At 43.0% G+C, this 20,767-nt stretch overlaps 1 protein-coding gene across 2 annotated transcripts in view; it reads left to right on the forward strand.

Annotated features, from left to right (window-relative positions):
• cacna2d2 (calcium voltage-gated channel auxiliary subunit alpha2delta 2) overlaps window positions 1-18,613 on the forward strand; it is a 163,212-nt gene extending 144,599 nt beyond the window's left edge. For both annotated transcript variants that reach the window (XM_012961655.3, XM_002935632.5), the window contains 15 exons: window positions 949-1,046; window positions 1,155-1,245; window positions 1,827-1,889; window positions 2,050-2,153; window positions 2,429-2,527; window positions 4,508-4,602; window positions 5,953-6,000; window positions 7,753-7,824; window positions 9,772-9,924; window positions 11,609-11,661; window positions 13,060-13,115; window positions 13,283-13,406; window positions 13,498-13,607; window positions 14,006-14,088; window positions 14,243-18,613. In XM_012961655.3, the coding sequence (XP_012817109.1) occupies window positions 949-1,046; window positions 1,155-1,245; window positions 1,827-1,889; window positions 2,050-2,153; window positions 2,429-2,527; window positions 4,508-4,602; window positions 5,953-6,000; window positions 7,753-7,824; window positions 9,772-9,924; window positions 11,609-11,661; window positions 13,060-13,115; window positions 13,283-13,406; window positions 13,498-13,607; window positions 14,006-14,088; window positions 14,243-14,371 (1,378 nt within the window). In that variant the 3' untranslated portion in view covers window positions 14,372-18,613. The remainder of the gene's footprint in view (window positions 1-948; window positions 1,047-1,154; window positions 1,246-1,826; window positions 1,890-2,049; window positions 2,154-2,428; window positions 2,528-4,507; window positions 4,603-5,952; window positions 6,001-7,752; window positions 7,825-9,771; window positions 9,925-11,608; window positions 11,662-13,059; window positions 13,116-13,282; window positions 13,407-13,497; window positions 13,608-14,005; window positions 14,089-14,242) is intronic.
• Window positions 18,614-20,767: the final 2,154 nt, after the last annotated feature.

Consider the following 20,767-nt stretch of genomic DNA (forward strand, 5'->3'; position numbering starts at 1 on the left):
TATTTCCTCTCTAGCCTGCCTTCCTCTTCCCTATCTCTGTTTCTAGCCTGCTTTCCTATTTCCTCTCTAGCCTGCCTTCCTCTTCCCTATCTCTGTTTCTAACCTGCTTTCCTCTTCCCTCTCTAGCCTGCCTTCCTCTTCCCTATCTCTGTTTCTAGCCTGCTTTCCTCTTCCCTCTCTAGCCTGCCTTCCTCTTCCCTATCTCTGTTTCTAGCCTGCTTTCGTATTTCCTCTCTAGCCTGCCTTCCTCTTCCCTATCTCTGTTTCTAGCCTGCTTTCCTCTTCCCTCTCTAGCCTGCCTTCCTCTTCCCTATCTCTGTTTCTAGCCTGCTTTCGTATTTCCTCTCTAGCCTGCCTTCCTCTTCCCTATCTCTGTTTCTAACCTGCTTTCCTCTTCCCTCTCTAGCCTGCCTTCCTCTTCCCTATCTCTGTTTCTAACCTGCTTTCCAATTTCCTCTCTAGCCTGCCTTCCTCTTCCCTCTCTAGCCTGCCTTCCTCTTCCCTATCTCTGTTTCTAGCCTGCCTTCCAGTGATGTGCATGTTTATAAAAGTAAACACCCAGGGCAGGTGGAGCAGGCACAAGTCTATAAATACATAGTGCTGGAAGAGAAAGTTGGGTATAGTTCAGGCAGAAGGAAGAGTTCAGCGTGAACTCCATACCCACTGGCAAATTCATGGGTCCCATGGGTTTCAGGCTGGCCCACACATCACTACTGCCTTCAGATTTCCTCTCTCTAATTCTAATCTCTGTTTCTAGCCTTTCTTCCTCTATTCTTTTTCTAATTTTCCTCTTTCTTCTCCATTTTTAGCTACCTTCAACATCCATCTTAAGTTCATTATATATTTTTACCCTGTACCATATATTTTCACCCTATATATTTTCTTTCCTTTCTGCCCCACCCTACACTTCATGCAGTGACATTGATCTTACAATCTTACAATTCACAGACAATACTGCAAGGAGCTTGAACAGTCTGACAACAATACTGAATTTCTGGAGAATTTTATATCATTGATGGAAAAAGTAACTCCAGATTCTAAACACTGTGAGTATAGTGGTAGAATGAATGCTGCTTGTGTGAATGAACTCTGGGCTGGAATGTGGGAATAGATAAAGAAGAATTGTGCCTGACCTTGGTTATCCTGTCCTGCAGGTGATAGTTTTCTACTTCATAATTTGATCTTGGACACTGGAATTACTCGGGACTTGGCAGATCGTGTGTGGAAAGACAAAGATCTACTCACGTGAGATGGCACAGGGCCAGAGTTACCCCATAGTTTAGAAGCGGATATTGATAGAGAAACATGGTCAACAAAAGAGACCCAAAATGACTGGGCCTCCAAAGATGTAGGCCAAACGATCGGATTATTTAGGCGGCAATGGGGCAGTCGGTTCGGGGACCGCATCAACGAGCCGATGCGGTCCCCGATCCGACTGGATTTTCTAACCTGGCCGACCGATAGCTGGCTAATTTCAGGCCAGATATCGGTCGGCCAGTCCAAGGGACCGATATCGGCAGCTTCTATCGGCCCGTGTATGGGGGCCTTTAGGAACTACAGAGAAATAGTGTTCCTTAAAACAGAAGATGGGACATTCTTCTGGATACCAGTAACAGGGTCATGTGAGAGTTCTCTATGTCTAAGCAGTCTATCATAAGGCTTCTGGGAGAGGCAAAAAAGGGAAAGTTGTGCTCACCATTACATTTGAAACCATTAGGCTGGGGTGCAATGAGGCTGTGACCACACAATTCATATAGTCAGAGGAAAAGGCTTCTTCCTCTCTGCTACTTCTTTTGCATCTGATTTTGCCCCCTCTGTCCTTACAGGTATGGGCTGCTCGCGGTATTTGCTGCCACTGATGGAGGAATAACAAGAGTTTTTCCCAACAAGTAGGTTTCTGCATGCTGGGAATGTGCACTGGGTATACTGGCATTGCATATAAACTGGTCTCTGTATGTATTTAGACATTAATGCCAGCCTAACAGAGTGAAATAATAATAATGATGGCACTTTTCTGCTTTTTTACTGATTTGTCACTGGTTTTTCTAGAGCTGCAGATGATTGGATTGAAGATTTGGAACCACACAATGCCACATACTACCGCAGGAGCCTGGATAATAAGGGCTATATCTTCAGGGCTCCCTACAAAGAATGTGAGTACTTCTGGGTTATGGCATAGAACTTATTAGGGGGGAAAGGTGATTTTCTGAGTTCTTTCCCTTAATTGCTCAGCGTTAACCCCACCCCTTTACTCATAACAAACTTACATGTGTATCAGGAATATTGCCATTTGCAATCATACTGATGAAGTTCTAGTATTATCTAGCAAATTAGCTTTCACTCTGATGATCAGGATGTTTTATGTGTTTATGGTATATGATGTATCTGCTCATAAAATGCGTTTCTATTGGTCTATTCACATCCATAGCTGGGTACCGGCCCTCTGAGCTTGAGAATAACACTGTTGGAATCCTGGTGAGCACTGCTGTAGAGCTTGACATCATGGGCAAGAAGCTTAAACCTGCAGGTAACACGTGATGTTGTCTCCTCAGTGAATGGTGGTGGGGAGTCAGGCCTGTGACTTGTGCAAAGGTATAAATAAGATGGTGTACCAAGGGGAATAGAAAAGATGATGAGCAATTACATTCTGATTTGAAGGTGGCAGCACAAAATAGGATGCAGTGGATAGGATTTTATCTGCTGCCGCCATGCAGTGTAAAACAGCAGCAAACAAACTGCCCCTGCAGTGATTTTTCACGTGTTACAGTTAGTTATGTGCCAGGGAGGGGTCTTTTAGTCAGTAGCCACAAGTTTCTGGATGAGTGGGAGCAGATCAGCTCATAGGGATTCCAAATAATTGCAGCTGTTTTACCAGTCAAGGCTCAAACCCGATTTTATTACACTGTAAAAAAAAAAAAAATTTTAATATATAGTCATGTACGAATACTATGGGATTAAATTAAATTAATGGATTCAATGTAGTAGTTTTTTTTCTTTTCTAATGTAGGGATCTTCCTTCCCCAGCAGGTGGAGCTCCTGCTCTGTCACAATGCTGATTTGAGCTGTTTAGTTAAATGACAAACATGTCCCATCAGTAGGGCCTTTAACTAAGCACTGGGGGGAGTTCAGCCCACAGATAGAAACTGGTTTTAAAGCACTTAGGAACCTTTTTAAATTGGCTATTGGCTATTGTAGTTTGTCATTCACTTGGCTACACACTGTACAGTTAACATGTAACTCACTATCAGACCCACTACAATCTGGCTACGGCCCCCATCACTCCACAGAAACAGCCCTTACTAAAGTGGCAAACGAATGCATTGCTGCTAAATGATTAGGCCACTACTGCTCTCGTATAGTTCTGCCTGACCTACCTGCAGCCTATGGCACTGCCTCCGTATTCAGTCCTCCTTGGGGATTCAGGAAACAATCTTGGATCTTTTTCTGTCTCGATGCTTGGAGCCCTCCTATATTCACCCCACTAGTCTGGGCCAGCAGATCAGCTCATTTGGGTTTCAGTATTATTTATATCCTAATGATACACAAACCTACTGCTCCTCTGCACCACTATATATAACCAGCCTAATTACCAAGTACAGCCCCCGGCATAGCCTTTGTTCCACACACAACCTCCTTGTCTTCTCCTCACTCATTACCGCCCTTCAGTCCTAGGACTTTTCATATGCTGCACCCATCTTCTGGAACACTCTGCCTCGTCCAATTAGAAGCACATTAGTCATGTAAAGGGGTTGTTCACCTTTACATTAACTTTTAATATGATGTAGAGAGTGCTACTCTGAGACAATTTGCAGTTGGTCCTTATTTTTTATTTGTGGTTTTTGAAATATTTAGCTTTTTGTTTAGCAAGTCTCCAGTTTGGCAGCTCTTTGGTTGCTAGGGTCCAGTTTAACCTAGCTACTAGGCAATGATTTGAAAAACAGACAGGAATTTGAATAGGAGAGAGGCCTAAATAGACAAATAAGTAATAAAAAGTAGCAATAAAATTGTAGCCTCACAGAGCAATAGTTATTTGGCTGCCTGGGCACATATTGGGGATAGTTATAGGCAATGGACCTAATATGTGTGTGTGTGTATATATATATATGTGACAAGAGTGCTGTAGTATAGCTTGTCTTTATATATATATATATATATATATATATAACTCAACAGTAAAAAGCACTCACAGCTACAGCATCAATCAGGTCAGTGATTTATTTCAGCATACCATCTACGCGTTTCGATCACCACAGGATCGTCATCAGATCCATCCTGATGACGATCCTGTGGTGATCGAAACGCGTAGATGGTATGCTGAAATAAATCACTGACCTGATTGATGCTGTAGCTGTGAGTGCTTTCTACTGTTGAGTTTGATGCATTATTTTTGTCAGCACCCAGCCTGTGCCCGATACTGGTGAGTGCCGATTCTTTACAAGACTATATATATATATATATATTTGTTAATAATAAAAATTATAATATTTGTTGTTGTTGTTGTTTTTAGTGGTCGGGGTGAAGCTGGACCTGGAATCTTGGGTGGAAAAGTTCAAAGTTCTGGCCAGTAACCAATCGGAGCGGCACCCACAGGGACCACATAAGGTTTACACTTATTCACCTTCAATTTCTTGTGTGTTCTTGTTTCTTAAAGGGCCAGTAAGACATGAAAGTGCCACGGAATTTGTAAATGTTGTTCACTAGATTCTGCAGCAGCAATAATGTTATTCTTATTTATAGAAAAACACCAGTAGGGCTTCTGGGGGAAGCTAATGGAGATGTGTCGCCCAAGGCGCAACAAGTCCAGCAGTGCTTTATTTGAGACAACATACAAAAGATGGCTGAACACAGCAGACCTGATATCAAACACAGTGCAATAAAACTAGGACCAGTTCTTCAAGAAAAAACTTTAATTTTTTTGGCTAATAGAAATAATTGTCATTAATAATACATTTCCAGTGGTTCAACTACAACCAATCAGACCCACCCCTGCAAAAAAAAAAATCTTCAAGCCCCCCTAGAGGTCCTTTGCACTTGCCTATTATCAATATATATATAGGACATTAACCCCCATATGTAATAAAAGGCACTAAGTTTGCCCAGGAGCAGTAACCCTTAGCAACCAATAATATGTTTGCTCTTAAACGGGTGACCAGTAAATTCTACGTGCTGATTGATTGGTAGGGTTTCTGCTTCTGGGCAAATTTTGTACCATTTATTACATAACCCCCTTAAACTTTATCTGTGTAATGTGGCTGCTGAAGCCAGGCCCAGACTGGCAATGTATTGAATCAGCCAAATACCAGAGGGGCTGCTGTAGGACAAAGTCACTATTTACTGGGTCTGAGCGGTGCTGATTGGGCCTCTGTGAAATGCCAGGGCCTATTTGAATTCTCAGTGTAGACCTAACTGAAGCCAGTGCCATGATGTTTATACATAACCCACCCTTGCAATAAAAACACATTCGGCTTTATGATGCCACAGATATTTTGGGCATGCACACATGGGAATTTTAGCCCGAGGGGGTGCAGATTTAGGTCTTTGGAAGAGTTTTCAAAATTCAGTAAATATAGGGCCCCTGCTTAACATTCAGGGCAGGAGCTAGAGAGGTGGGGGGAAGGCCTTGCAGGGAGGCTGGGGCACCAATCACAGTCACTGCTACCTACATTCCTTCTTTGCACCCCAACACCCAGTCACTGTAGCACGTAAGGACCCCCCTCGCATGTGCAGGCATGGGATTAGAATATTTCCAGCTTTTTAGCAGTGATCATAATGCCCCAAAAAGCTCTGCCATATGTATAAATGGGGACATTTTATTTCCTCTCTATAAATCTCCAGTAAAATGTGGCCGCGCATCAATTCCGGATCAGCAGAAAGGCTTTGCCAAATGGATAAACGTGAATGACTTGTCATTTTATTCAGCGGAAATAACTATTTTCCTTATGTTTCCTACAGTGCAGTCCCTCTGCCAGCTGCGAGATGGACTGTGATGTCAACGACGAGGTGAGCGCCAGGCGTTTGTGCGCAGGGGCCGGGAATGATTAGCACTAAAGGGGGGGGGGGGGGGTTGTAATGCTCATGGAAAACACAAAGGCCAGTGTAAAATTGATGGGAGTTCTATTGTAAGCACTTTACTAATGTACATTCATTACTTTATATTCAATGTTTAAAGATATTAAAGGATAAGTTAACCTTTAAAAATGTGTAAATTATGTAAAATTGATGAGAGTGCTATTCTAAGCACTTTGGCAATTTACATTAATTATTTATTTATTTGAATTCCAAGATATTAAGGGTTAAAAGTACTGTTAATATGAATGCATTTTGTTACAACAGAGCAACTTGCTGGTCACTTTCCCAACATGAAGGAGGACGTTATGGAGGGAATTGCCGGGGGAGAGAAAGAGGGCTGATCTAATGTTCTTCTGGCTGAGAAAGGCATTAGAAACCGCAGATAACTTTTCTCAAACCTTTTTTATCCAGAAGAACATCAGCCCAGCCCTCTTTCCCTCTCCTGACAATTTCCTCCTTAACATCCTTGACTACTTCATGTTCAGAAAGTGACCAGCAGGTGGCGCTGTTGTAACAAAATGCATTTATATTAACAGTACTTTAACACTTAGGGGCATATTTATTATAGTGTGTAATCCAACATCACTAGTGATGTTGCCTACAGAAACCAATCAGCAATTAGATTTTAATGGTCACCTACAAGTTAGAAAACAAACGCAAAGATGCGATTCATTGCTATCGGCAACACAACCAGTGATGCTGGCTTACACACAGTAATAAATATGCCCCTTAATATCTTGGAATTAAAAATAAATAAATAAAGAATGAATGTAAATTGCAAAATGCTTAGCATAGCACTCTCATCCATTTTACATCAACTTCTTGTAAAAGTTTTAAAAGTTTTCTTATCCTTTAAGAAGAAATTGACCAGAAGGTGGCGCTGTTGTAACAAAATGCATTTATATTAACAGTACGCGCATCCCTAAATATCTCTGCATCTTAAAAAGAAGTAATAAATATAAATTGCAAAAGTACTAAGAATATCACACTCATTAAGCGTACATTCACTTATTTTAAAGGTTAACTTATCCTTTATAGGATGTAACACAGCAGACCTATGCCATGCAACTTGCGTCTTTTTATTTATTTTTTATACCATACAGTCTGATTGTATCTTACTAAAAATATATTGTTATTCTTTTGATCATTCTTTTCGTCACATGAGCCATACTAGGCTATACGTGCTACTCTCTGATCTGTGTTTGACAAGTCATTGCTTGGTAGGCCCTGTGGGGGATATTTCCCTATTTTAACCTGGTAATAACAAATAAAGAAAATATAAGCCTGTGATCCTGTCAGGGGGAATGTGGTAGAAGCAAGAAACTGTTCTGTTCTGAGCAGAGAAACATTGGAACAGTTCCCTTCCCCAAATCCCAGTCTGATAACTGACCAGCAGGTGGCGCTGTGGTTACACGTTTCTTTATATTAGCAGTATAGCTTTTTGACAATATATTGGGAAAAAATTACTGTGAGTTTCAAAAGTGCTTAGAATGGTGTTATGATCCATTCTATATTCATTTTTTTATATATATGATACACGGGGAAACATGATACATTGAAAAATGTTGTAGGTGCTGGTACCATAGGTCACCAGGGAAGGTGTTTCTGATGTTGACGGGTGGGTAGAAAACATGGTGACTTGCCCTAGGTTAGTAAATGTGCCCTTATCTCTCTAATCTCCAGGAACTCCTGTGTGTGCTGATTGATGATGGAGGATTTCTGGTCATGTCTAATCAGCAGGACCACTGGTCTCAGGTCAGTCAGGAAACCCAGTAATCACCGCACCCTGGCCCTATGGCAATAGAAAGAGCCCGGGTCTCTATGCAATCTAATGAAACCCTCGTTCCAGTATCTAATAAGTTATGGTTTGAAACACACCCAGAGCACATGCTGCTATTCCATGGTACATCAGGTGCTAAATGACACTGTATATATTGGCAGAGATATTAGCCAACGGCTACAGCCTCCTGCTAAAGGCTATTGAGTGGCCCTGGGATTGTAGTAAAATAACAGCTGGGAATATCCCTGACTGGCGTCATCCCCCCCAGCCCTACTGCATTGCCAGGGCCCCCTTTCCAACGTTTTATTCAAGGCCATATTTTACACTGAGCTTGTTATTAGTACTGACACTTTCCTTATTTAAACCTGCATCACATAATACCTTATGCTTCTAAAACTGGAATATTCCGTAAGGCTCGCTAGAATCAAACGATGAGTTGGTTTTATTTGCCGTAGCATTTCTTTAATGATAGGAACACTGCACCCTCTCACCCCTGAATGCAATGGTGCTTCCCAGCAGAGGCGCGCTGGCTTTCAGCCCACTTACTGTAAATGTCATGGTATTCAGGCAGGGTAATGCCAGCTCATTGCTCTCTGCACTTTGGGCTCACAGAACTGTGGGGATATTATAGGTTATCACATTTTGAAACTAGGCGTATGGAAAGGTGCCATTTTTTATTAGGGTTTCATACATTTCATTAAAGGTAGAAATAGTTGAAGCCTAATTGCCAGTTGAAGTAATGGCGACTGCTAAATGATCAGGTCAGGTATTGTGCAGCCATTTGACCAGGGAGCTTCCAGCTTAGCCATTGGGTTCAATGGGCAGATATTTCTACTGTATATATACTGTATATATGTACCCAGATTAATTCATTAAATGGCCAAATACAGAACTTTGTTTTTTCGCTGTAGCCATATAACATAATTTAAAATTGGAGGGGAGGTCCGGGCAGAATAGCAAAGGCTTGATTCTCTGAAATAGGAAGCATCTAGTCTTGGTGCGACAGGAGTGATTAAATTGAGTTTCTTTGGGGACAAGGGGCCAGGTTTAGCTCAACAGTATATTTACCCAATATAATACAGGTATGGGATCCATTATCCGGGAACCTGTTATTAAGAAAGTTCTAAATTACGAGGCCATCTCCCATAGATTCCATTATGAGCAAATAATCTAAATGTGTATAAATTATTCCCTTTTCTCTGTAATAATAAAACAGTACCTTGTACTTGATCCCAACTAAGATATAATTACCCCTTATTGGGGGCAAAACAGCCCTATTGGGTTTATTTAATGGTTAAATGATTCCCTTTTCTCTGTAATAATAAAACAGTACCTTGTACTTGATCCCAACTAAGATATAATTACCCCTTATTGGGGGCAGAACAGCCCTATTGGATTTATTTAATGGTTAAATGATTCCCTTTTCTCTGTAATAATAAAACAGTACCTGTACTTGATCCCAACTAAGATATAATTACCCCTTATTGGGGGCAGAACAGCCCTATTGGGTTTATTTAATGGTTAAATGATTCCCTTTTCTCTGTAATAATAAAACAGTACCTGTACTTGATCCCAACTAAGATATAATTACCCCTTATTGGGGGCAGAACAGCCCTATTGGGTTTATTTCATGGTTAAATGATTCCCTTTTCTCTGTAATAATAAAACAGTACCTGTACTTGATCCCAACTAAGATATAATTATCCTTATTAGTGACAAAACAATCCTATTGGGTTAATTTAATTATTTTTTAGTTTGACTTAAGGTATGGAGGTCCAAATTACCATACCCAAGCCTCTTCAAAGGCAACTACAGCATAGAAACTGTTCATCCTTTTTGGCTCCCCTTTTTACCCCCCTTCCTCCCTGGAATCTGTTCTGTTGCCTCTGCCCTCCTTAATGTACGGTTATGCCTTTCTTCAGGTTGGGAAGTTCTTCAGTGAAGTGGACCCCAATCTCATGTCTGCCCTGTATAATAACTCATTCTACACAAGGAAGGAGTCCTATGATTACCAGTCTGTTTGTGCCCCCAAGACTGAGAGCAACAAAGGGGCAGCTCCTCGTGGAATCTTTGTGGTAAGTGAGCACTCTACTAGTCATACAACTGCTGCCTTTATTTTAGCTACCTCTCCAGCTTACTGCAGCCCATTGGCTCCCTGAGATTGCTGGGGGGAAAGGTTGGTTGTACTTGCCTGTGGTAGGTTCTCGCTTCTGGGCCGTACTTTTTTGCTTAAAGATTGTGTTCTGAGATGTTATTTACCTTCTGGGAAATTGTTTGTGCCCATATAAATAAATGGGCTAGTTTACATTTAACTTAACTTAAAGGCAGTGTGTTAACCTTAAAATTAACTTTTAGCATGATAAAGAGGTTGATATTTTGAGACAATTTGCAGTTGGTTTTCATTTTTATTTTTTTTCCTGTGGTTTTTGAATTATCAAGCTTTTTGTTAAGTAGTTCTCCTGTTCGGAATTTCAGCAGCTATCTGGTTGCTAGGGCCCAAAGTACCTAGCAACTAGGCAGTGGTTTGAACGAGAGACAGGATTTTAAATGAGGGGCTGAATAGAAAAATAAGTAATACATGTAGCATTTGAAAAGTTGCTAAGAACTGGCCGTTCTATAACCTACTAAAGGTTAACTTAGAGGTGAACCACCCCTTTAAGGTAAAGTGGCCTATTTTTAGCATCTTTTCTCTTGACCTTTATTTTTATTTTTTTTATTTATTTATTATTTGCCTTAGACTTCTGCCTCTTTCCTGCTTTCAAAAGGGCATTACTGACCCAGAAACAAAAAAGGGATTGCTCTGTGAAGCTGCAGTTTTATTGTTATTGTTATTTATCTTTATATTAAGGCCCCCTCCTGATTATCTACCGGTCTACAATTAAAACCACTGCCTAGTTGCTAGGGTAAATTGGACCCTAGCAGCCACATAGCTTTGAAATTCCAAACTGGAGAGCTGATGAACAAAAAGCTAAACAAATCAAAAGCCATGAAATAAAAATGAAGCCCAATTGCAGTTTTCCTCGGTATATCACAGAATTCCGTGTGACATTTGGTGCCACATAAGATGACATTCAGTGCCTGGCTGGGAGTTCTCTGGCAGAGAGCTTTATTTCATGTATTATACCCGGGGGGTGTTACCCTGTGGCTTTGCTGCCACTAATGAGAGACATTTCCCAGCATTCCCTGACAGCTAAAGGCCGCTGCTACACGGTATAGGTCGATGTTTCCATCAAAGAGCCCCCCCCTTGAGCATTGGCTTTATTAAAAGCTGCTGCCTTGCTAGTCCTGCGCCCCTGCGTCGGATAAAGACAGAATCCCAGTATGTAATGCGCAAAATTGTACTCTTATACTCATTCACTTCATGGTTTTTACTCATAATGCTCAGTGTTTTGGGGTGATGCTCCCCCTTCTCAGATCCTCAAGTACTTGGTGTTCCCTAGGGTTAGCCTCTCACTCTGCACACAAGAAGAAGCCCCTATATATATAACATATATATTGACATTCATTGTTTTACAATCCTACAGTGGCAATGTGGGTTAGTTAGTACTATGGGATTATGTAAAAATGTCCAGAGTTTGCCACAGACTGGGTATCCATGGCAACCAATAAGATGTGCTTGTCATTATTCTACTGCATTATACTCGTAATAGTAGATTGGTTGCTATGGGTTACAAGACAATCTTGCTTTTGTTGCAGTGTAATCCGTTTGCCATGAAGTTGTGCCAAGGGCTCTGACTACTGATTTTTCTCTTTTTGTAGCCAACCATCGCCGATGTCCTGAACCTGGCCTGGTTAACCTCAGCAGCGGCCTGGTGAGCTCCCTGCATGTTTGTGTGTGAGCAGCTTCCTGTGCGCGTCTGGGGTTCCCTCTATTCCTTAATCTCTGTGTAACCCCCCATCTCCACTTGGCTTGCTAGTCTGCCACTGTGCATAGTATATAACAGAGAGAGGATAGGGATCTTATTCTAGGGGGATTCAAACAAATACAGCGAGTACAATAAGTAATATAATGTATATTTCTCACTCATCTTTTCCTCCCACCCCCATTTCCCTGTGCCGTAGTGAGCTGATAATGAAAACAGAGTTGCATGAACCCTAATAGACTGCATCGCTCAGAACCAACCAAACAGCCTGTAACCCAAAGCCTCAAAGCCCAGAGGCAAATTCTAACAGTAGGAAAAACCTAGGCCAGGGGCAGCCAATAACTGCCTGCAGTATACCCAAAGGATCCAGGTTGCCAGGCTAAGGGCGTGGGTGCCGAGCCCAATACTACGAGGGGGTTGTACAGCTCTTACATTTTCAGTTACACAGTTGTCCTCTCTTGGCCTTCTTTTTTAAAGGATAAGTAAACCTTTAAATAAATTGATGTAAAATTCCTGAGTGCTATTCTAAGCACTTTTGCCATTTACATTCATCATTTTTTTCAAATGTTATTAAATTCCAAGATTAAAGTACTGTTAAAGGGGTATGTAAAGCCCAGTACACAGCACTGCTCACAGTTCAGCAACACCAGGGTTGTATTCTTAAAGCAATATTGCTCAATAAATCTTTTCCCCAAATCTCCACAAGCAGCGACTGCTTTAAAGGGCGAAAATTCCTCCAATGAGAATCCCAGCTGATGTGTGTGAATCCGGCTCCATGTGCTCTGTTCCTGCAATAGGAGTTAGAAGCATTAAGTACAGTTTCCCAGCACTGAACAAGTCTGTCCTTATCCCCATGTCTGATTCCTGTATCATGTAATGAAGGGAAGAAATGACATAATTATCTCTGTATGTAAGGTAGAGGGATGTTCTTCTGATTAGGAAAGATGTGAGTAAAGTTACCTTCTTTCCTCCCAGAAGAACATCAGATCAGCCCTCTTTCTCTCTCATGACAACGTCCTCAACTATTTTATGTTCAGAAAGTGACCAGCAGGTGGTGCTGTTGTAACAATTTATTAATATTAACAGTAATTTTAACCCTTAATATCTTGGAATAAAAAAAGGTTTAAAGGTTTACTTATCCTTTAAAGAGTAATCATGCCCACTGATAACTACACCAAGATTAAATGAGAAATCAGATATTTCTAGAGGTTCATAGTAGTTCCTTTAGGAATAACATGGTGGTTGATAACATTTGGCAACAGTCATAGAGCCATAGTTTGGCAACCCACCACATAGGTCTATTGGAAACTGTGGCTACCTATTCAGTGTAATTTCTCGTCTCCTTAGGTCTCTGTTCCAGCATCTTCTCGTCAGCGTCATATATGGCAGTTGGCTGCAGGCAGGTAAGAGGGAAAGCGCTGCCACCGAAAGGGCAAGAATGAGCGTGGGAGTTGGGACTGGTGTAAGGAGGGGAGAGGTCACCATAGGGTACCAGAGAAAGGCGGCAATAAACAGTACCCCAGTACCCCAAGACACTACTGACCGTTACCTTGTCGTTGTTTGTTCATAGATGATATTGCAGCAGAGAATATGGAGCCCCGGGAAGCGAGTTGCATCATGAAGCAGACACAGTATTACTTCGGCAACATCAATTCCACTTACTCAGCAGTCATCGACTGTGGCCCTTGCTCCCGGTCAGTATTATTGTAACGTGCAGCACTACCTGTATTTCTTATATTACTCAAACTCCACATCTCTAACTCCTTCCTCCCTTCTGCCCTGCAGGTACTTTCACGCCCAGAGGCTTTCCAATACAAACTTGCTGTTTGTGGTGGCAGAAAAGATGATTTGCAGTCAGTGTGACTCCATGAAACTGGACCAGGCTGAGACTCGCTGTATCCTTTGATAAAAAAGACAGTCTATATCTACAATATAATACTATGAGCAGGCCCGGACTGGCAATCTGTGGGTTCTGGCAAATGCCAGAGGGGCTGCTGTAAGATGCCATAGACACTCACTATGTATTGGGCTGCTGGGGGGCTGTTTGGGCCTCTGTGTAATTGAATTGCCTATTTAGAATCCCAGTTCAGACCTGCCCATGGGTGGGCCTAAATTGTACCACAGCCTTCATTTCTCCTGTAGGCAAATTGATCAAACAGCTTGCAATCTGATGGCGTGTATAATGGATGGGCAGAGGCTTATTGGTTGGTGAAGGCATTTATATAGGTTAAGCTTTTCTGGAGATGATGCTCTATTTTGCACGTGTTTTTATCACACCTTGACCTTCCTGCAGCGGAGGGGCCTGAGCAGTGCGATCTGGTTCAGATGCCACGTTACCGGAAAGGGCCACACATGTGCTTTGACTACAACCCAATGGTAAGTGTGGAACGTCTCTGGATACAGACTTATGAAAGGCAGAGTCTCAGCTCTGGTAGCATTAAAAGGTCTTCACATTCCATCTAATGCTGAGTAAGTAGCTTATTTTATTGCTTTTGGAAAAATTGTAACTGGTGCACTTAACCTTTACCAGGAGGACACGTCAGACTGTGGCAGAGGAAACCTCTTCCGGCCGTCGTGGCTCTTACTGATGTTACTCCAGTTCCTTATCCAGTTTGTCTTGCCCCATGGTTTCTGGTCAACCTTCAGTCGAGGCCTTTAGACGTAACACAATCTCCTCCCTCTATCACTGCGCCTTCCCGAGGCCTGTTTCCTGACGTGGTTACCATGGCAACCAAAAGAACACCTCTCTTTCATTGTGGGCTGAGTTACAAGAACAACCAGCACTTATTTAGGATGATTTTACTGTGACAACTAAGAGACCTTCCTATGCCATCGGGAGATATTTGGCAACTATTAAAAAAAAAAAAAAGAAAGAAAGAAACGCCATCTTGGATAGTGGCAGCAGTTACCATGACAATAAGTTTTAATTCCTGTTGATTGGGCATGGCAACCACGGCAACTCTGAGGATGTCCTGTTTCCTGTTCATCTGTCTCCATGGTACCTATGCTTGGACCACAGGTTCCATTACTCTCCTCACTTTAAGTCTCGCATGGGGTCATGATCTCACTGTGACCCTTTGCTTTTGCTGACATAAAGTGTGTGGTGGGACCATTCTCCTTCTGTTTCCCCTTGCCATTCCCACGCTGAGTTGGGAAGGAGAGGTAACGTGGTGATGAACTCATATTCATACACGCTCATATCATTGAGATTCATCTTGTCATTGTCAGTAGGACTCATCCAGGTGTTGGGTGACCATTTGTGTTAGAAAGTGCATTGAGCCAAAGTCACCTGAGATGTGACACAGAGATACTGTCGGTGCAAAACAAGGCTGTCTGCACAGCAGCACCCTCTGGTGGGCAAAAGCAGTATCAGGGCTCCCTTTTCTCCATGCAGAACATCAGACCCCTTGAGAGAGCCTAGCGTCCACCATCTGTGCTAAATGCTTCATACGAATATATCAGTCACCTGTAATAGCGCTGTTTGACATGATGCGCACTGCCGCCCTAGCAACTGGCTTGCTCTGCACTGACCTGCATGTATGGGGATCACAGTTCTGCAGCACAACCTATCCCACAGACCTCCCTGATGTACAGTACGGTACCAAAGAAGCAGGCTTTGACTTACCGTGTCACATCTCTTCGCTGTAATGTGCCACATCTAACCAGGAAGCAATGGCCGCTGTGTGAGTAATAACGCACCAAGCATCACCCACCCGAAATCATAGCGGTGGGCTTTTGTACAACTGTGATGTGTTCCGCTGTTCAACAATGTTCCTAGCAAGTCGACCTGTTTGTGAAACAGCACAGTGCCCTGCGGATCTCTAGCCGTGTGTGATAGTGTAGTGCTCCTTTAGTCATTCTCCGTCACAGGCAAAGCAAGGCTCTACAGTGTGGGGCTGTCACGTGTACAGATAATAAGGGGCAGAAACCCTGTCCCAAGGCAGAGCACAATGATTACACAAGCACAGGGGGGCGCTGCTCTCTGGCAGGCACCACACAATATTCAGTTCCCCGTAGCTCTTGAGTGACACAAACCCAGCACAATATACAGGGCCGTGTTCACTGGGGTCGGATAGTATAGTGAGAGGGAATAGCACCGAGACTGTGTTCCACAGAAGCACACTCTGACATTTATGGATACTGTTACGCCATTTGCAAAACCCGGAACTTTTCTCTGTCGCCCTGTGTTCTGACTTCCATTACCAAAGGCTATTAACACCACTACTAATCTGTATAGAGTGCCAAGATGTTCTGCAGCAGATACTGCTGCTACTGCTTATATGGGCTGGAGCGTCCCAAACAAAACCCTCCCTAGTATTTATGCATCATATTGTCCCTCTTGACAGTACTTTCTGTTGCTTCATGGACTCCTGCTCTCATAACTCCTCCTGGTGCTCAGGCTCTGTCTCCCCGTATAATCGTGCATTAGGTAACTGCGCCCGGTCCCTCTTGCTCACCATACTCTGCATTGATTGCCTGCATATTTAGCCCTCTTTGTTTTTGTTTTCCTCTAAATACTACGAATATTTCACTTCATGCCAAAGGGGATAACCCCCACATTTATGAGTGTATCCGTATTGTCTCTTCTAGATTTTTGCCACTGATGCTCCTTCCCTGCCCCCCTTGCTTTGTACCCATTGACTGTATGCACACTGGGAATTCTCCCTCACCTCCCTCCTACCATTCATCCAATCACAGGGCTGGATATTTCATATGGATACATAGGACAAATTGCCACTGTGGATATACGGATTCCCATACATAAGCACATATTGGCTTCCAGTAAGGCCTAGGTTTTTTTTGCACATCAAGACCATGACTTTTCCCTATCTACTCAGGGATCATTCAGATATCAGTCAAGCCAGGTAGAAAATTCAGTTGGCCTATGACTGTGCCACCCTGCGCAAGCACATGGGCAATCTGATTATGTGCCCAAGGGTAAAGCTCCACTCAACGAGCCAGCCAAACATAGGGACTTTAAAGTATATGCTTTAGAACCACTCCACTTAACTACCCTTAATGTGCCCCTAATCTTTGAACTGGGTACAGGGTGCATCAGAGTCTTAGACTGTGCCACCTGCCTCTATACCCCCCCCAGAGTCCAGTCAATAGGAAGGGTGTAAATGATTGCCTTTTGAGCTATATTTTTATATATGCACTGTCCAGTCATTTAGATCCCTTATTTCTATATTAATTCGCTACATTAAGCCATAAAGCAGTTTTTAAAAGACCTGTTGTGCAGTTGTGCAGTTTGATAGCAGCTTGGGTGCTGCAGGTTGAATTACAAACAATAGGTGCCCCGGGCAGCACCACTATGAGCATCTCTGCACAGGCGCCAGTGTATCCAGAGGAACCCTCTGCACTGAGTTTTGGGAAGAACAGAAAGGGTTCTATTCACATGGGAGGTATACAGGGGAAAAGTAGATTCTAATAAAGGGCAGCTGCTGTCTCCTTCAGGCGAATGGCACACAGGGGCATCTAGTGAGCATAGTTCCACTTTGCCTCAGACAGGGCACTTTACAAATAGTGACAGTCAGATCCTTAACATCCAATGCCAAATGTAGATCTCAGATGCCGAGAAGCACAATAGGGAATTGCCCCAACTGGGCTCCAATTACAGTCTCACTCCCCCCTATAATATCAGCAAGACCATCTAACCAGCCTTACCCAGTGCTGCCAGCTGACTCCCCTTTACCAACCTGCGTTCATATTAACTCCCATGCAGCTCCCGTGTTTAGCGAAATGCAATGTGCCATAATTGTGCCCTTACTGTCATGCACATAACAGCAAATTTCAATATTCTTGCGTTTTTTATTTTTTCGCCGCCCGTTTAGGCCAGCCCCATAATCTTGTGGATTCTTTTGGTGCCATTGCAAATGACAGCACTAACGAAGAGTTTCAGTGAGTTGATTTTAAATAGATATTATTAAATGGAATTAACTGATTATCTTCATTAGAGATTACTTATCATGAATGAATTCTCTAATAATACAGTTATATCTTCCCACTATATACACATAAAGGCTGCAGCTAGCGCCAACTCCAAGTGAAGCATTTGCCATAATGACCATTATGATATCCAGCCCTGGCCACTAGCCGCGCATGTCCATTGCATCATCTCCCTCAAGGGAACATACTTGGACACTGATGGAAAATTAATTCAGGATCATTTACAACCACATACACCAGTACAGCAGCCAATCAGCAACTAGCTTTCATCTGTCTACTGCAGATGGTATAATGACAGTTAATATCTGATTGGCTGCTATAACTCATGTGACTGGAGCAGATTTATACAATGTTAGTAACCAGCTCCAGGCAGCAGAATGTGTTCCCATAGTGTCCTATGTATGAGAGTATGCTCACCTTGCATTTACCCCCCATGATGCTAATTTAGATGCCACAGGTTACCCTCTGTCGAAACATGGGGAAGGATGGAAGGGGGCAGGTTAGGATGAGGATTCATTAATTACCCCCCCCCCCCCCATGGCCATTTTGCTTGTAGCTTTTGCGTGTGTTTGGGCCTTGTTTTGGGAATGTGACTGTGCTACGAGGGGTGGTTTGTGTGTGCATCAGGCATTATGTCCGCTCGTTCTCGTCAGATCCTCCATTCCAGAAGAGAAATGAAATCTATAAATACGTATAAATATATATAAATATATATATATATCTGGGAGGCTGGAGGGTCATCGCTGCTGAAATTTCTCTCCATCGGTTAGTGGCTTTTTTCCGTTAACTGGAGCAAAAGTTTATTTATTTACTTATTTATTTGTACAGAAAAAGTTCAACAAGTGACAGAAAGTTTGTAAGATATCGTGCGTGTGTGATTTACTTGTAAAATATTTTCAAATGGTTTATTACAAAGAATCAGTTAATAAATAATGTGCATATTTTCACTTCACTGGACTGGCCGTCTTCTTTCCTCCCCCCTGTGCCGTGTGTGTGTGGGACATAGCCGGCGTGGGGGTCATCAGCTTTGGTTGAACTGAAACTCACAGAAGAGCCACAGCCAGTACTAATGGTGCCCAAGGTGCCAGGCAGTCCTCTCCACCCAGCTTGCTCATACAATTTGACCCACATCCTCCCCACTGTTCTGATTATCCAGCACCCTGTCTAACCGGTGCAACTCCCACCTATCCACTCCCCTGCCAATAGCATGGGGTATGTGCCTCTTCTACATATCCCTTGTTCCGGCTTGAACTCCTGGCACCCCTTCAACTGTATTTGGCTGTTAGTGCCCCTGGGCATATTTCCCTGTTCTACAACCTTTATGAGCTGCCATGTACGAATCTATATTATTTACTAATGAGTCTTATATTGTGACATTTCTTTTCTATTTATACAGTATATAGTGAGTGGGCCCCTAAGCTCAGGTAAGTGCCAGCAACAGGGGAGGGCCGAGCCGACCGGGCAACCCGGTCGGCCACCTAGCCCCTGCACTATCGCATCGCACCCTGTGAACCGATAGTTCATTACCCCTGCCGCGGCGGGGGCAATGAAACCAGAGCACAGCACAGACAAGGGGAAGGCTGGAGAGGCTCCTGCCTGGCGCCCCCCAATCGCTGCGCCCTAGACAGCTGCCTCTTTTGCCTACCCCTAGTTCCGGCCCTGGCCAGCAGCACAGAGCATGTGCAGGGAATCAGCAGAAAAGAAGATGGGCGGCTACTGGGGGCATCAGCTGATCCACCGCTATGTTCTTACTTGTGTGTCTGCACCCAGAGTCACTGCATTGGCGTGGGTGCGGATTGTGACCCAAAAATGCATACCTAACATCTTTCCGCTCTGAAATCCACTCCACTTGTCTAAACCCAGGCTGGCACAGTAAGTCTGGGAGCTGGTACAGTAACTCTGGGTGCTGGCACATAAGTGAGTGTATGCCAGCGGGGGGGTGTAACAAACAGTGGCAGTACCCTAGAGATAAAGACAATAAACCAAAAACCTCAGTGAAATATTAGCAACCGGAATAATAAAGGAAATAAATCAGTTCCTTATTTCTATATTTTCTGTATTTCTATATGTACTGGAGATTCTACTGGGGATAAGAGAGGCTCAGGCAGTGAAATAGGAGGGTAAAGGTGCTGAAGACAAAAACAAAAAGGAAGGACAGGGTTGGCAGGGGGGAGTGTTTGGGCAATGCACACTATGAGTAGAGAATGCAAACACTGGAAGAGTCTGAAAGAAGAAGAGAAGACAAAACATTATGGTGAGAGACATAGGGATGCAGCAAATCCAGCATTCAGTTTGGGATTCAGCCAATATGCTGCCTTTTCAGCAGGATTTGGATTCAGCCAAATCTATGTTTCTGCCCAAGCAAATCCTTAGAAATCACGTGACTTTTTGGCACATAAAATTTTTTTACTGCGCTGTTCTTTTTGCCCTTTTCTCTGCCTAATATGCATAGGTTAATTAGGGTTCAGTTTCAGTGTTTGGCCAAATCTCTCAGGGATTTGGGATTCAGGGTTCCGCCAAATTGCAAAACAGTCAGTGCATCCCTAGAGTAGAATGTAGAAATAGAGGGAAAAACGGAGAAGGAAAGTGAGCAGATAAGGGTGTAAATTAGAACAAAGTGAAGACAAAGGGTGGAGATAAAAATGTAAGAGAATGAGAAAGGGGAGAGTAAAGGGTTAAACAGAAGAGAAGACATGATACAGAAGGGACAGGGGGACACTGGGAAATGGGGGAATGCAGGAGAAAGGTAAAGAAGTAGAGACATAAAAAGATGGAGAAGATGGAGTGAGAGAAGGGGAAAGGTACTGTACAGAAAGGAAGAACTGAGGACAAAGAAAAGAAGGAAAAGAAATAGAAGGGAAAGGATTGAGGGAAGAGGGATCAGGAATAAAATGTACAGCAGGAGGACAGCACTCTGGGCATGAATAGGATTAATAGGCAATGGCTTTGGCCTGGTAAATGGCAGAGTGAATGTGTCTGTAGCACCAGAGGGGAGTTTGCTTATGGAATATGGTAATGCCAAACTGCACCCAAGAGAAATACATGTAATTAGAGTACAATTCTCTATATAATATATTTGTATGTGTGATACAGACACAAGACTGAG

Source organism: Xenopus tropicalis, chromosome 4 (genome assembly GCF_000004195.4).
Source record: "Xenopus tropicalis strain Nigerian chromosome 4, UCB_Xtro_10.0, whole genome shotgun sequence".
In the NCBI taxonomy this organism is placed as follows: domain Eukaryota; kingdom Metazoa; phylum Chordata; class Amphibia; order Anura; family Pipidae; genus Xenopus; species Xenopus tropicalis.